This window comes from Oreochromis aureus, linkage group 3, assembly GCF_013358895.1.
Source record: "Oreochromis aureus strain Israel breed Guangdong linkage group 3, ZZ_aureus, whole genome shotgun sequence".
NCBI lineage: Eukaryota > Metazoa > Chordata > Actinopteri > Cichliformes > Cichlidae > Oreochromis > Oreochromis aureus.
The window spans coordinates 35,948,087-35,963,876 of NC_052944.1; the positions used below are offsets into that span (position 1 = coordinate 35,948,087).

The 15,790-nt window shown below is 39.8% G+C and overlaps 1 protein-coding gene across 1 annotated transcript; it reads right to left on the reverse strand.

Annotated features, from left to right (window-relative positions):
• Nucleotides 1-2,235: 2,235 nt before the first annotated feature.
• LOC116316498 (prostasin-like) lies at nucleotides 2,236-13,494 on the reverse strand. The gene is made up of 6 exons (XM_031735052.2): nucleotides 13,448-13,494; nucleotides 6,665-6,685; nucleotides 6,116-6,287; nucleotides 4,249-4,526; nucleotides 4,002-4,159; nucleotides 2,236-3,599 (listed from the first exon to the last, which is right to left on the reverse strand). Exons 1-6 carry the CDS (start codon nucleotides 13,467-13,469, stop codon nucleotides 2,691-2,693), a joined length of 1,560 nt encoding a protein of 519 aa, XP_031590912.2. The 5' UTR covers nucleotides 13,470-13,494; the 3' UTR covers nucleotides 2,236-2,690.
• Nucleotides 13,495-15,790: the final 2,296 nt, after the last annotated feature.

Sequence of the window (15,790 nt, forward strand, 5' to 3'; positions counted from 1 at the left end):
AACCAATCTAAATCTTATATACATAAAATACAGGATTACAGAAATGAAGTGAATAAATACCACAGAATGTACATAAGGTGCTGTTGCAGTCTAGCAGTGTGAGTGTCATGGACCCGGTTCCGGGGACTCGGGGTCCGTGAGCAGTGTGGATTATTATTATTATTATTATTATTAGGACGATCATCATTATTATTTGATGTGTGTGTCTTCTGCTCTGTGCTACTGTTCTGTCCACATTTGTATGTAGGCAGGCATGTGTGTATGTGTGTGCAGCTGTTCTCTGTGGGCCAAGTTACAAGCACCTTCAGGCCTGGTGGGTGGGGCCCTGCTGGAGGACTGGCCACACCCACAGGTGCAGGGTGCATCAATGATCTTTTCTGATACTCGTACAGTCCACTGCAGTTTGCACCTGTCCTCTTTAGTGGCTGCACCATACCAGACTGTGATGGAGGAGCACAGGACAGACTCAATGATTGCAGTGTAGAACTGTCTCAGGAAGTACATCCTCTGCTTTGTCTTTTTGAGGATGGAGGAGATGTTGGTCTCCCACTTCAGGTCCAGGGAGATGGTGGTACCCAGGAACTTGAAGATCTCCACAGTTGACACTGGGCTATCTGATATGGTGAGGGGGAGCAGTGTTGAGGGATGTCTCCTGAAGTCCACTGTCATCTCAACAGTCTTAAACGTGTTCAGCTCCACATTGTGCTGACTGCACCATAGTACCAGCCGCTCAACTTCCTGCTGGTATTCAGACTCATCACCATCCTGAATGAGGCCACACTGACGGGTCGTTGGCTGAGAGCTGTTCTTTCAGCTTCTGGGAGTAGATCCTTTTAGCCGCTTTGATCTCCCTGGTCAGTGTGTTCCTGGCCTGCTTGTACAGGGCCCTGTCACCACTTCCGTAGGCGTCCTCCTTGGCCTTACGAAGCTGTTGGAGTTTAGGAGTGAACCATAGTTTATTGTTGTTGTATGTGAAGGTCTGGATTGGCACGCACACATCTTCACAAGAACTAATGTATGACGTCACTGTGTCAGTCATCTTATCCAGATTCTCAGATGCAGCTTCAAAAACAGTCCAATCAGTGCAGTCAACAGTCCTGCAGTTCCAGCTTTGCAGCGTTAGTCCACCTCTTCACAGTTTTGACTACAGGCTTGGCATGTTTGAGTTGTTGTCGGTAAACTGGAATAAGATGGACCAGGCAGTGATCAGAATGTCCCAAAGCTGCCCAGAGGACAGAGCGATAGGCATCTTTTAAAGTGGTGTAACAGTGATCCAGTGTGATGTTGTCCCTGGTGGGGCAGTCTATATGTTGTCTATATTTAGGAAGTTCGTGGTTTAGATTTGCTCTGTTAAAATCCCCAAGGACAATTGTAAAGGAATCTGGGAATTTTCTTACCAGGGTGGTGATCTGGTTAGTCAGTTTGCACAGTGCGTTGTTCGCATTAGCCTGAGGAGGGATGTAAACAGGTGATGAAAAACGTTTCCAGGTTTGGGCGGCAGTATTTCTGTAATACTGTGACATTAGTACACCAACCATTGTTAATGTAGAAGCAGACTCCACCACCCTTTGTTTTCCCTGAGAGCTCTGTTTCGCAGTCCGCCAGGTGAAGTTCAAAGCCCTGCAAATTTAAGACAGCGTCTGGGATTCGCTCACTGAGACAGGTTTCAGTGAAGCAGAGGGCAGCAGAGCGTGCAATGTCCTTGTTAATCCGGTGTAAAAGCAGCAATTTGCCAACTTTGTTTGGAAGAGAGCGAGGTGAATGGAGGGGAGTGCCGTGAGGAATCCCCGCCAATGTAGTTTCACCAGCACGAGTCCCCCGTCTGCGTCTCCTCCGAGAGCCACAAAGAGCCACTGCGCCTCCGACTAAAATCTCCAAAACACTTTCTGGGTTTATGAAAAAAGGAAAAGAACTATTTTGAGATGACTGCCTCATGTTTAGCTGTTGATCTCTGGAGAAAGCGATGTGGAAAGTGACGAAAAGCGCAGAAAATAAAAAAAACAAAAGTGCGAGAGAGTGCAGTACCAAGGCTGCCATCCGTGACGCCATCTTGAGACAATGAGAGTGTTCATACTTATTCTGTTGTCTGCAAGTGCATAAATTTAAAATAAAATGGTACATGAGTATTAAAGCTACTCTAACATTATGCATGTTTTAATAATTCTATATATTTCAATATCATAAATTCCTGAACACAACAAAATTTGAGAAGATTTAAGTGAAGTTGCATCAGAATTGATCAAAAGCCCTGGCGTCTGACAACTTTTAATCATTTCACTTCCCAGAATTATTTAAAAATGATTTGATTTGTTAGTCCACAGTTTGTCCAAGATATAGTCAAAACTTTAAAATGATCAAAAATGAATTAGGTAAACAAATTGGTTGAAACATAAAAATAGAAAATCACAATGTTTAGGAGACTGGAAAGACAAAAAAGAACAGCTTTTTATGTGGTTCCTGTTTTAGCCATTTTGTATTAATTAATCATTTAATTTAAAAGAAAGCCCAATATTTTATTTAGCTTTCATGTTTTTAGTTGAGAAAAAATGACTTTAACTTTTAAATATATTGGAGTAAAACATGTAACATTTATCTCACAGTTCCAAAACCTTATGAAACCTGTGAACACAAGTAAAGTACAAGTATTTCAAACTTGTATTTATGTACAGAACTTGAGTAAATGTGCTGAATTACATTACACTTCCACCACACAGATGGAGCAACATGACAAAAACACACAGAGAGGTAAAGTGAGTGAATTGGGTCAGATTTTCACCACTGCTATGTGTGGTTGGAGTGGTTTTGGAAGGGGTAGAGACAGTAGTGTTTAAAGGGGTAGGGACAGTGGTGTTAAAAGGGGTAGGGACAGTGGTGTTAAAAGGGGTAGAGACAGTGGTGTTAAAAAGGGTAGAGACAGTGCTTTTGAAAGCGGTAGAGACAGTAGTGTTTAAAGGGGTAGAGACAGTAGTGTTTAAAGGGGTAGAGACAGTAGTGTTTAAAGGGGTAGAGACAGTGGTTTTTAAAGGGGTAGAGACAGTAGTGTTTAAAGGGGTAGGGACAGTGGTGTTAAAAGGGGTAGAGACAGTGGTGTTAAAAAGGGTAGAGACAGTGCTTTTGAAAGCGGTAGAGACAGTAGTGTTTAAAGGGGTAGGGACAGTGGTTTTGAAAGGGGTAGGGACAGTGGTGTTAAAAGGGGTAGGGACAGTGGTTTTGAAAGGGGTAGGGACAGTGGTGTTAAAAGGCGTAGGGACAGTGGTTTTGAAAGGGGTAGGGACAGTGGTGTTAAAAGGGGTAGGGACAGTGGTTTTGAAAGGGGTAGGGACAGTGGTGTTAAAAGGGGTAGGGACAGTGGTGTTAAAAGGGGCAGGGATGGTTGTAGATGGTGATGTTGGGCAGCTGAAGTTTAAGTCGCTGTCAGTTCCTGGGGAGGTGAAGGTAACAAAACCAGGTGGTGTCCCGGTGATGGTGTCACTGATCCATTTCTGGTATTGGGATACACGAGTGTAGATTGAAGGTCCCATACAAGTACTATAACTAGTAATTCCAATCTGGATCCAGACTGATCCTGCCTTCATCATGAGTGGTTCCCCTTCATCTCCCTGTGAAAAGAAAAATTGTAAAGACAGGTCAGTAACTTCCAGAAGAGGATCTGTCTCAGTAATATCTATCCTGCTGAAGCATTAGTCTGAGACCCAGTTATATGGTGTATGGATGGACCGTGCAAAAGCATGTTTGTTAGCATTAGCCAATAACCTGGCACACATTCAGTTTAGCACACCATTTGATAAAATGGAAAACTGAAAAAAATTCACGCCAGGAGTTAAATTGGCAGTGAAGTTAACTTTCATTTAACTACATTGCCAATTTCGATCTGCCATATTAAAAAATGTATTTCTTATTATAAATAATGGAACTAGACATTATTAGTTTATACAATGTTGATCCCTGACACAGAAACAGACCCCTGCTCCCCCAAAGTGTAACTAGAAGTAATCCATTACATAACATGGACCCTTCCATCCAACTTTGGGCCCAGTGCAGGTAACGTTCTCTGTAATCTTGGGAAGCCAGTAGTTGGAGTCTCCAACGTAGCATCTGCACTCAATATTTCCCAATATTGGTACGTTAACTTCTTGCAGGATGTTGGGAAGTTGATAATCTAATCAGAGAGAAAAAGGTAAAAGGTTTTTAACAAATCCATCATCAGTATTGTTACATTAATAAATAAAAAAGTATTTTGTAACTTACAATTATCATAACCATAACCGGTGACCCAGCTGCTGGTCCCATTGTAGAAAGTGCTGTTTTCTGAGGGCAAGCATATCGGCTGAATGTAGTCTGTGAAAATCACAGGAGACGCCAACTTCAGAAGACAAATGTCATTATTGTATGGCCAGTAGTAGTAGTAGTAGTAATCGGGACGTTGAGAATGGCAGACTATGTCTTCCACTTTCTGAGTCAGCTCATTTGGATTTGAACCTGACTGGTTGTAGCGTCCCAGATGAACCACAGTGTTGTAACTTGAACTTGAGACAGACAGGAAAAAAAATTGTTATAGATGATAAATGGGCTATTCAGTCAAATGGAATTTTCTTTATATCCTTAGCACCAAATCACAACAACAGTTGTCTAAAGGTGTTTAATATATAAATATATAAATAATCAGAAATGTCAGTTTTCATTCACCATGTTAGACTGTGATCTTGCTGTTACACCTGCCTGAGATCTGATCTCACAGAGACAAACTGCTTCTACATATCGTTTGACTGATCTGTTCACAGCACATTCTACATGTTCATGCTATAATAGCTCTCAACAGGGTCTCTTACTTGTTATAGCTACACCTTCAGCGTACACAGCCTTAGTATTACGTAGCAAAACACTTTAAAAACCTTTTGACTGTTTTCAGGAAAGAAGTTAAAAAGGAAAAGAAAATCTGGCTGTAAAGAAATGTCAAGCTAATTGTAAACAGTAAGCGTTTTGCACTATACTTCACAGTTACTAATACCTAGGGATGGGTATCGAAAACCGGTTCTTGTTGAGAACCGGTTCCCACTGTTTCAATTCCTTGGAATCGTTTGCCATTTTTGCAAACGATTCCCTTATCATTCAGTCGCCCGAATGAGCGTCACCACGTTGCGGAGCGTCGGAGGCGTACCTGGCAGGAAACACGGTGCCTAAGCGGCTCAAAGCGCTTAAAAGTTTGTTTATATTTTTACGACAACGGATTGTCATCCGTTCAGGGCAACTTGCAATACTTGCAAAGTAGATATTTCATTAAGGGAGGAAATACTACGAATATGCAAAAGCATTTGCTCACAAAACACGCGATGAACTCAAATGAATGTCTTTAATTCCGCTCCGGACTCATGAATCTCAACCCAGCAGCAGCAGCGGTAACGTTTGCACGTCGTCTCCCGTTAATGCGGCAGGTAAATAATCAACTAACAGTGCATATTATGTTAGCACGATCTGCTTTATTACAAAACCTGCCATTGTGCATTTAGGTGACCATGATGAGACAGACAGACAGAGTCTGGCTGGCGCTCGCTGGCAGTTGTCGCTGCAGTCTACCGGTAGCGTCTCTTTTCAGGCCCGCATGTCACCGAGCAGTGACTAGTTTGTGGTCAAAACCTTGCAGCCATTTTCCACAGCAGATGGTAAGTGAATGTGTTTAATTGTAGACAGGGACATTACTGGATATTCTTGTGTAATTGCTACAGAATAATTTATGTTATACTTTGTTATTGCTACAGAAGAATATTTATTTTATTATTTTACGTTTACAATTTTCCCGGGGACCCTGTGACACCCATTGAAGAGCCATAGGCTGGATCTCTTAAGATCTCACTGTTGGGTTTGTAAGGCCATGTTACTCCTAAATTTCTATCTTGTTGAAAGAGAAGATATAAAACAGTTCTAAGCTAATTGACCTTAGTGTTCTCCTTTTTAAAAACAAGAATCGATAAGAGAATCGATAAAGAATCGAATCGTTAAACAGAATCGAAAATGGAATCGGAATCGTTAAAATCTTATCAATACCCATCCCTACTAATACCTATCATCATCATTTTCAACAAAAATGTAAACTTTCAAAAGTTCAACAGTGACTCACGATGGTAAGCACCGAGCAGCTGTCAGGACCCACTGGTTGGTGATTAGTGAACCTCCACACTGAATATATCCATAAGGTCCATAAGTTACTACAATGGCATGCCAAGGCCAACTTCCTGGTGTTGCATCTTGACCTCCCATGATTCTGCTGTTTTTAACAGCTCTGCCACAGGCTGACAGAAGAAAAACAATGTCAGTTAAACAATGAATGCACTGATCAGCCACAACATGAAAACTACTCAGAGGTGACCGATAATGTTAATCAACTCTGGAAGGCTAAGTCTGATCCAAAGATACAAACTTTTCTAGCTATATGCTGACTACTTTTTAGCTTTGAAAGGTCCTTACTCCCTACATCTTACAGTTGTTAATGTGAAATTAAACTGTGGTATATAGATGAGTTATACAATTTTACCACTTCACTGCTTTAAATGAAAAGTTGAGAAAATTTGAGTCAGCATATTTTCTTTGTCTTGGAAACAAATAGTCATAAAAGTCTATATTTCCTCCAGTTTCTTGAAAATCTTGTAAAATTGTTTCATTTACTTACCAAGCTGCTGTGAATGACAACCTAAAAATGAGAAGATTAAATATGTTAAACAAAACAGCAAGAGATGATTTGCATCTGTGAGAAAGGAAATAGTTCAAACTAGTTTCATTAATTTCTTCCAAGTGAAACAATGCTACAGATACAGCCAGATGGCCACCTCATTCCTGACAGGACCATGACAGATACTTGGTGGATTCCCGGCTGATTGGGGGCTGATCCATGATATCTGTGAATGATATCCCCTGCTTATGAAAACCAGTTGTAATATCTTGTGCATCTACCAGTGGTCACAGTGCTTATGGAAGTTCCATCACTTTCTACACATAAATCCATGCATTTCTTTGCAATAACCAGGGTTTCTTTAAATATAACAGCATTATAGCATATTGCTATAATTAATAATGCAAGAAATATATTAGCCTCAGCTATAAAATTTTTTAGGCCTCAGTGAAATGCTACTGTAGTGCAGGAGAGGGAAAGCTTTGGTACTGTCGTTGCATCTACTGTAGACAAACTGGCAAATGGAGCAACAAATTGCTGCTGTAGCTGTTAACCAGGAAGCTCTGGCACTGTGCATAAAACTAATGATAATTTTCTGCATTTACACTTTCCACTTTCCAATAAATTAAGAGTCATAGCGGTACATTTGCAATTTATTTTAACACTCTGGTTCAAAAATTTAGTGCCGTGAAAGGGACAATCCAAATCCAACAACTGGTACATTTACCCCAGTAATTATTTATTTAGTTATAGGTGGAAAGACTCCATGTGATGACAGGCAGGAGAGAATTAACATTTGCATTTCAACCTGGTCTTAATGAGTGACTATGCAAACAACACTCCCAGTTTTACTTTTTAAACCACACAACTTACATTTTTAACCTGAAAGTAGGGAACAAACCACACAAAAATTATGGGAAACTGCAGGAAACTGCTGGACAATAACTATTCCAAGAATCATTGACAAAGTATGTACATAACACTGTTATGTAAACAATCATTTTCTTTGTATATTTCCAAACTTTGTGACAAAGGTCAAATGAGGGATTCTTGCTTTACTTATTTTAGTGCTTGTTTTTCAGCCGGTGTTAATTAGTTGACTTGATTTTTGTTAAAACTTCTACAATTTAATGCGATAAATAAAATAATTTCTGACAATTCACTCATTAATAATATAATGACAGTGCTAACCACTACATGACCATGTTTATAAAAAAGTTGTTTTTCATTTTTGCTTTGTAATGCAGTTTTAACATGATTGGGTGATTCACAGGTCATCAATTAGCACTCCTTGTCAAAGCATTTCAGTGTAGTGATGTGTCGGTTGCAAACGAAATGGCTCTTATAGCCGGGTCTTTGAAGTGAACGACGTGGGGGGGTTTTTTCTCTCACCCTCTCTCGCACTTTTTTTTCACTTCACTCCGCACGCGAGCCTTGTGCTTTGCGCTGGGAAGAGGGGGGAGGGGCAGTAGTTACACTCGCAGCAGCACAGGAACAGAGCCGGAGGGAAAGAGAGAGAAAGAGAGCCAGGGACAACAACGCCACATTAGAAAGGTATAGTAATCATCCACAACTATTGTCAGTTGCGGATTAGGATTTAGAAAGTTTATTCATGCAGGCCCATATGACAGAGAATGTGCATCTTCTTTTTGTTTTCATATTTTAATTTATATTTAATTGTGTTGTGGTTTGCAGTGTTTTGTGCTGTTTCACTTTAAATTTGTTTAACAGAAAAAAGCTGAAAATTTAAATAGTTAAAAGTTGAAATGTAAATAGTTGTATTTTGTATTATATGATTTATTTATTAAATTTTATGTGAAGTTAATAAATAAAAGTATATTTACGGTGAACGCTAGAGACAAAGCACGTACAAACTCCGAAGCGTGTACAAATCCCAAAACATGTGAAAACTCCAAAATACGTTAAAACTCAGAAGCACGTACAAACTCCAAAACATATACAAAAGACAACAGAATTGCTCCAGGATGCTCGGCGCAGTGTTGAGCTTTTGTTACCTAGTGGCTACACAAGCCAGGAAGTACCAGTGACCGGATTTGGTGTGTGGTAGTAACAGGTAAATGAACATTTTTTTAAATTATTTGAATATATATGAGTGCTTGTGTATACATACACAAACAATACACATATGCTTTCAATTGTGTAATTTAAGTGATCTAGGTAGCTCTGTTTTGGAAGTTCAGTTAATGCTAGAAATGTGTTTTGGAGTTTGTACGTGCTTTTTGGAGTTTGTACGTGCTTTGTCTCTAGGGGCCACCGTATATATTTATATATAAACATATATAAATAAAACCATTTTTTTTTACATTAGTAATTCCTTTTGTGCATACTTTAATATTGTTGTTAATGATAAATTAATTAAAGCAACAAAACAACCTGACGAGCCAGTTGGGAGCCGAAAGAGCCGGCTCTTTTTAGTGATCCGAGCCGAAAGAGCCGGTTCTCTAAAAAGAGCTGGAAGTCCCATCACTATTTCAGTCAACATGCAAAGTGTTGTTTGGAGACAGCCATTTTGCTTAAGTTTTAAAGGATATAATTAAGAGCTTTATTACATGTTTAAAAAAAAGATAAAAATTATTTTCCCATTATGATTGCTTATTTTTAAACATAAGATACTTAAATGTATTAGGCAGAGGTGGGACCAAGTCATTGTTTTGCAAGTCTCAAGTAAGTCCCAAGTCTTTATCCTCAAGTCACAAGTCAAGTCTCAAGTAAAGTCAAGCAAGTCAGAGTCAAGTCGCAAGTCAAGACAGACAACTTTCAAGTCAAGTCCCAAGTCCGAAACTTTGAATTTCAAGTCCTTTCAAGTCTTTTTTTTTAACCCTCTGGGGTCCCGGGTATAATTGGCCGTTCTTGACTACTTTTGATTTTACTTCTATATTTCACCTTTAAAATATGTTTTTCTTGCCTTGTTTGGTATCATTATTTACAGCACAACCTCAAATATCTGAAATTTGAGTTATTTTTTCATTTTGGTATACTATATTAGCACAGTTGATCTAAATTCAGACAAAAAATTCAGAATCCGAGTAGAAAAAAGTTATATTTTTTTTACATGTTTAACGAATCATTTTCATAACTTGAAATGCAAATAGAAATTGTGCATTTCTAAAAATTATGCACAAGTTTTGCAAACAACAAAGTTATATGGTACTATTTACCTAAAAATGCAGCCAAGGCCTCAGGCGTTTTTTATATAACCATTTAAATCTATTTACAGAACAATCAGGTGTGCTGCATCAAATAAGAAGGCACACAAATTATTTGTGCCAGTCCAAAACATGTAGTTTGTGTTCAGTATAAGACAGAGGAGAACACCACAGGCCTAAACCCTGCAGGTCTGACAACTGGAGGTGCAACAGTCCAGTTTTCTATGTGGAGACAGCGTTTACACTGGAATCTGCCTTTGACAGCTTTTTAGATCAAATATGAAATTCAGCAGTCTAACCGACACACAATACAAAACAATAACTACACAACAAACTAACTACAGCCTCCAAACACGCTAAACGTCACTAATGTCTCACATATGAAAACTTCGCTCTCTCTCTTTCTTTCGCTCGCCCGCTTTCCGTGTGGTGTCACTCCTAAAACTTCCCTTCTCCCTAAACATCCAAATGTCACATGTTGCCTTATCATTTTTTTGATTGGCTGACATGGTAAACTCTAACACCAATAGGGAAGGGGTGTTTTCTTTTCTTTTCACTCGCAAGTGGAGAGCGTATGCTAGGCTGTCTGTAGAAAACGCCGTTTTTGTCTAGCATCCCTGTTGAGAATAACCTTTGCAAATAAACAACAGCTAATAATATAAGATCAAAGTATTTTATTTGATGTATTGACATAAATGACAGAAGAAAAAAGGCCATGTATAGCAGGACTACTCAATTACACACTAAGGTGGGCCAGATTTTCTAACCAAAAAAATTTTTTTTCCCTGGCTCAGACATGCAAAAGTTAAACACGACTACGACCACTAATTGCAAATTAAACACAGTGATTTTGAATTGTGATGTGATGTTAAAATAAATATTTGTCAGTCTAAACTGGGTTAAATCTACGGGGTTAATGATGGGAGGAGACGAGAGAGACTGAGTACAGCTACAGAACCCACTTTCTGAAACGGACCCTGCTCACCATTCACCGACAATTCTGAGCTAACAAGTTGCATGTTATTCTTGGATGCGCTTGCAGGACGGATTTAAAATAGCATGACAAACATATCATACCTGTTAAAGCCAAACAGTATCATCTACGTAGCCGAAGAACATTTGCTAATAAGATGAAGTTAGCTAAGTCAGCTGTCTCATCGTAGAAAAAAAAAAAAAAAAAAAAAAAGCACCACCTACCGTTCTTTATGCAACTTCAAATGTCGGACAAAGTTGGAAGTTGTTCCATCTCCGTCTGTGATTCTCTTCTTGCATGTTTTGCATATTGCATTTCGTTTTTGTTGACTACTTAGTAGTTTATGTACCGAAAGAAATTACTCTTGGGAGCATTTTTGGCTCGGCGTTTTTGTTCTTGTTTTTTTCAAATCTGGTTAATTTGATTGGCTGTGCTACAGCCCACGCTCACATACATACGGAGTGTGGTAAGAATGAATGAATGAATAAAGTGAATTAATGGTCCGCACTTTTTATATAATATGTATGTTAAATTTTAGATTTGGGTAAAATATCAAGTCTTTTCAAGTAAACAGGTTCAAGTCCAATTCAAGTCCCAAGTCACTGGTGTAAAAGTCCAAGTCAAGTCACAAGTCTTACAACCTTTTTTCAAGTCAAGTCTAAAGTCATAAAATTAATGACTCGAGTCTGACTCGAGTCCAAGTCATGTGACTCGAGTCCACACCTCTGGTATTAGGTTTTACAATCATCACCAGAGCTTTACATTAACCATCCACAATTATTGATATTTGGTTGATAATTAAACAATTATCAATCAAATAGACAAATAAATAAATAATCCATCTTGGTTGTTGATTCTTTGTGTTCCTCGCATATGCTGCTGACTGCCAATTCAGACTCTTTTAGTTTGCTGAATGCTGTCCAACCTTTTGTTAGTTCCATCCATGATTAATTGGACAAATGTCTTAAAGTTATCTTGCTGTTGGTGAATCAGACCTTTAAAAAAACTCCCATTGCTGGTCCAGCATAGGGTTCAGCATGCTAACACTGACATATGTCTGTGAAGGTTCTCAGTCATCCAGGTCATCGTAGTCTAAGAAGCTTAGAAAGAAAAGCGTCTGCACTTCTTTAGGTTGCTTGAAAACGTTTCACCTCTCATCTGAGAAGCTTCTTCAGTTCTAGGGTCAAATGGTGGAGAGTCCCAGACTTAAGCCCCGTGAGAGTATCCCCGCAAGAGGAACAAAAGGACCCCCTAATGATCCTCTACCCTAATCACATGAGCCAAGGTGTGAAAACGGGTGTAGGTCACAATTAGCCAAGGTTTCAGGTGAGCTCATTGTGAAACCTAGCCCCATCCTATCATGTGATTTCCTGAGGTCAGATGGCCCATTTGTGAGTGGGTGTTACGGTGTCTGGAAAGGGATCTCAAAACTGGATTATAAATGGCAAACAGTTTGTGTCGTAAGCCACTGCCTCTGTTCAAAGATGGTCGCTCACAATAAATGTCCTCTTTTACTCCTCTTTCAAACCATCCCATCCTCAAAAGAGTGCCCTTTGTCCTATAAATCCAGATGGACCGCCGGGTCTTGTCCCATGGAGGTGGCTCTTCTATGTCATGCCATGCGCTTGTGAAGTGGCGGTTTGGTCTCTCCAATGTAGAGGTCTGGGCATTCCTCGCTATACTGTACAGCATACACTACATTGTTAAGTTTGTGTTTAGGAGTTTTGTCTTTCGGATAAACCATTCGAGCAACACACTCAGACAAAAACTGGTTCATCCCAGACGCCTTAACGCCCACTCACATCTTGGGCCATCTGACCTCATGAAATCACATGATAGGGTGGGGCTAGGTTTCACAGTGAGCTCACCTGAAACCCTGGCTGATTGTGACCTACACCTATTTTCACACCTTGGCTCATGTGATCATTAGGAGGACCATTTGTCCATCTCGGAGGGGATACTCCCACAGGGCTTAAATCTGGGACTCTCCACCATTTGACCCTAGAACTGAAGAAGCTTCTCAGATGAGAGGTGAAACGTTTTCAAGCAACCTAAAGAAGTCCAGACACTTTTCTTTCCAAGCTCCTTAGAATAACATATTTATATGTATTAGGTTTTACAATCATCACCAGGGCTTTACAATAACCACACAGAAAGGCTAATGGTAAATTAAACAATGATTTATCAAATAGTAAATATAGTTTAAAAGGCAAATGGGGAAATGTAAAATAAAAAGTTATCTAATGTGAAATGTCTGTACTCTGAGAATGATTCACTTAACAAAAAAAGAATTTACTGAATTGAGTAAACATGAAAAACTTGGATTTCTAGAGATTTGAAGGAAACCAAGTAATTTACCTCAAATACATTATAAAATTAGATATTTATGAAATCATTGCTAACTCTGCCCTTTCATAGCGAACAGTCCAAAAAACGTATTATTGCTATTATCAATGTGCAAAATATCAGAAATATATAACAATATTATAATATATATATAACAATACACAATACCATCCATTAATCCATTAATTTCCAGTGGTTTGTCCGGTAATTTTTGTACCTCTACTTCATCAAACACTTCTTCAACCTAACAACGAAATAACAAAAGTGTTTAAAGAAAAATAAAACTTTCTTTCTCACCTCTCCATGAGAGAATAGTCATCACAGCAATACAACACAAAAACTGATGGAGAGCCATTGTTAACTGAATCTCTGTCATGTTATAATTACATTTAAGTACCTGAAGATTATTCTCAGCTCCACCCAGAGCTCCACCCCGTCACAGTTGCATTAGCTTTCTAAGAAAAAGTCAGAGAGCTGGTAATGAAGTTTTGCTTGAACAAGGGGTGAATAAAATATTTTTCAAATTATCCTTATAAGGATAATGGGGACTTGCTTTTTTTGTATTTCCAGGGAATAAAAGCAAACCCTAGGTTTTCACATGATTGCAACAATCAGTCAGAATCACTGCTAAAGATATGAGTAATACAATATTCTGCTGTAATCAACCTCACCTTATTCTTATCACAGCCACATTCTGTTAATCACTTTAAATTCACAGATCTCAACTTTTCTGTGTCCAAGGGTTTGCATTTAAAAAAAATATTCTTCACTTTGTGTTGTACTTCTCTGAAACAATTTTATTTTTTTGGGGGGGGAATGCTGTCAAGAAGCAAAAAACAAAAACACCAAACTGGTCTAGTAACATTTGTGTCATTACTTTTACTTTCATGTCTGCTACTAGGTACAATTCTGACACTACTTAGAATGGATGGTTCTGAATATAAACAGTGTTGGGAAACTTGTTCCATGTTGCCATTTGCCCACTTTAACAGCATTCCTACTGACTTACTTAAACCATTAGACTATGCATTTTCGAGTAACCTTCCTGTTACGTTGTTAGTCAAACTGAGCTCTGAAGTTAAAAAATGGCTGTTCTTTCTTTTTTTAACCCATAACGTTTGCACTAATGTAGATTTGAAACTGATACACTTCTGGCGCCGCTCCGAGCTGGCAGCAAGTATCAGCAGCTCCGACCTGACCAGTCCTTCTTTTTCTCTTTTTTGTTGTTATTGTGTTTCTTGTTCAGTTTTTTTTTATTGTGGACTGTACTACTCCACAATGGAGCTAAGAATTCTATGGACAATCGTGTTTTTTATAACATTCTTCATGGCATCTGTGTCCAGAGAGCGCGTGGAGGTACCGGCCAGCGATTCCATCTGTTATTATAGGAAACGTGAGATCTCTCCCCAATAAAGTAGACGAGCTGGCGGCTCTTACCCGACATCAGAGGTGCTACAGGGAGTGCAGCGTGATGTGCTTCACTGAGTCGTGGCTAACTGCGCTAACTCTGGACTCACACATAAACATCGACGGTTTCCATCTGATCCGGGCCAACAGAATAACGGAGAGTGGTAAGAAGAGAGGAGGGGGTCTGGCTGTGTTTGTGAACAATAGATGGGGTAACTCTGGGCATTTATCTATCAAAGAGACGCTATGCTGTAAGGACATTAAGCTGCTAGCAGTTAGCATGAGACCGTACTATCTACCGCGAGAGTTTACACACGTTATTGTGATAGCTGTGTATGTCCCGCCCTCTGCTAACGCTGCAGCAGCCTGTGAGGTCCTGCACACTGTAACCAGCAGACTCCAAACACAGCACCCTCAGGCCCTTTTCCTGATCTCTGGGGATTTTAATCACATCTCCCTGTCCTCCACTCTCCCCACCTTCACCCAGTATGTTACCTGCCACAACAGAGACAATGAAACATTGGACTTATTGTATGCCAACACCAAGGAGGCATACAGCTCATCACCTCTCCCTCCACTGGGGAGCTCAGATCACAATCTGGTTCATCTCCAGCCTGTGTACAAACCTTTAGTACACAGAGAACCAGTTGTGAAACGCACAGTAAAGAAATGGTCGGCAGAGACTGAAGAGGCCCCGAGGGACTGTTTCCGTTCTACTGTGTGGGACAACCTCTGCAGCCCCCTGGAGGATGACCTCAACAGCATCACAGACTGCACTACGGATTACATGAACTTCTGTGTGGACAACACCATACCCATCAAAAAGGTACAGTGTTTTTCTAACAACAAGCCATGGATAAATCCTGAAATTAAGGCTCTCCTCAAGGAGAAGAAGAGAGTCTTTAGATCTGGAGACAAACAGGAGCTGAGAGTTGTGCAGAAGAAACTGAAATGGAAGATAAGGCAAAGAAAGGAAAACTACAGGAGGAAGATGGAAGAGCAGCTGCAACAGGATAACATCAGAGGGGTTTGGAACAGCCTGAAGACAATCTCAGGACAAAAACCAGCCCCCCAGGGTGCAGGAGACTTGGGGTGGGTGAATGACCTAAATAAATATTTTAATTGTTTTGATCAACCACCCACCCCTCCCCCAGCATCGTCCCCCCTGCTGCAATCTCCCTCATCTTCAGGGCCTGCCTGTCTTTCATCACAGGACTTCACAAATCTCAGCTC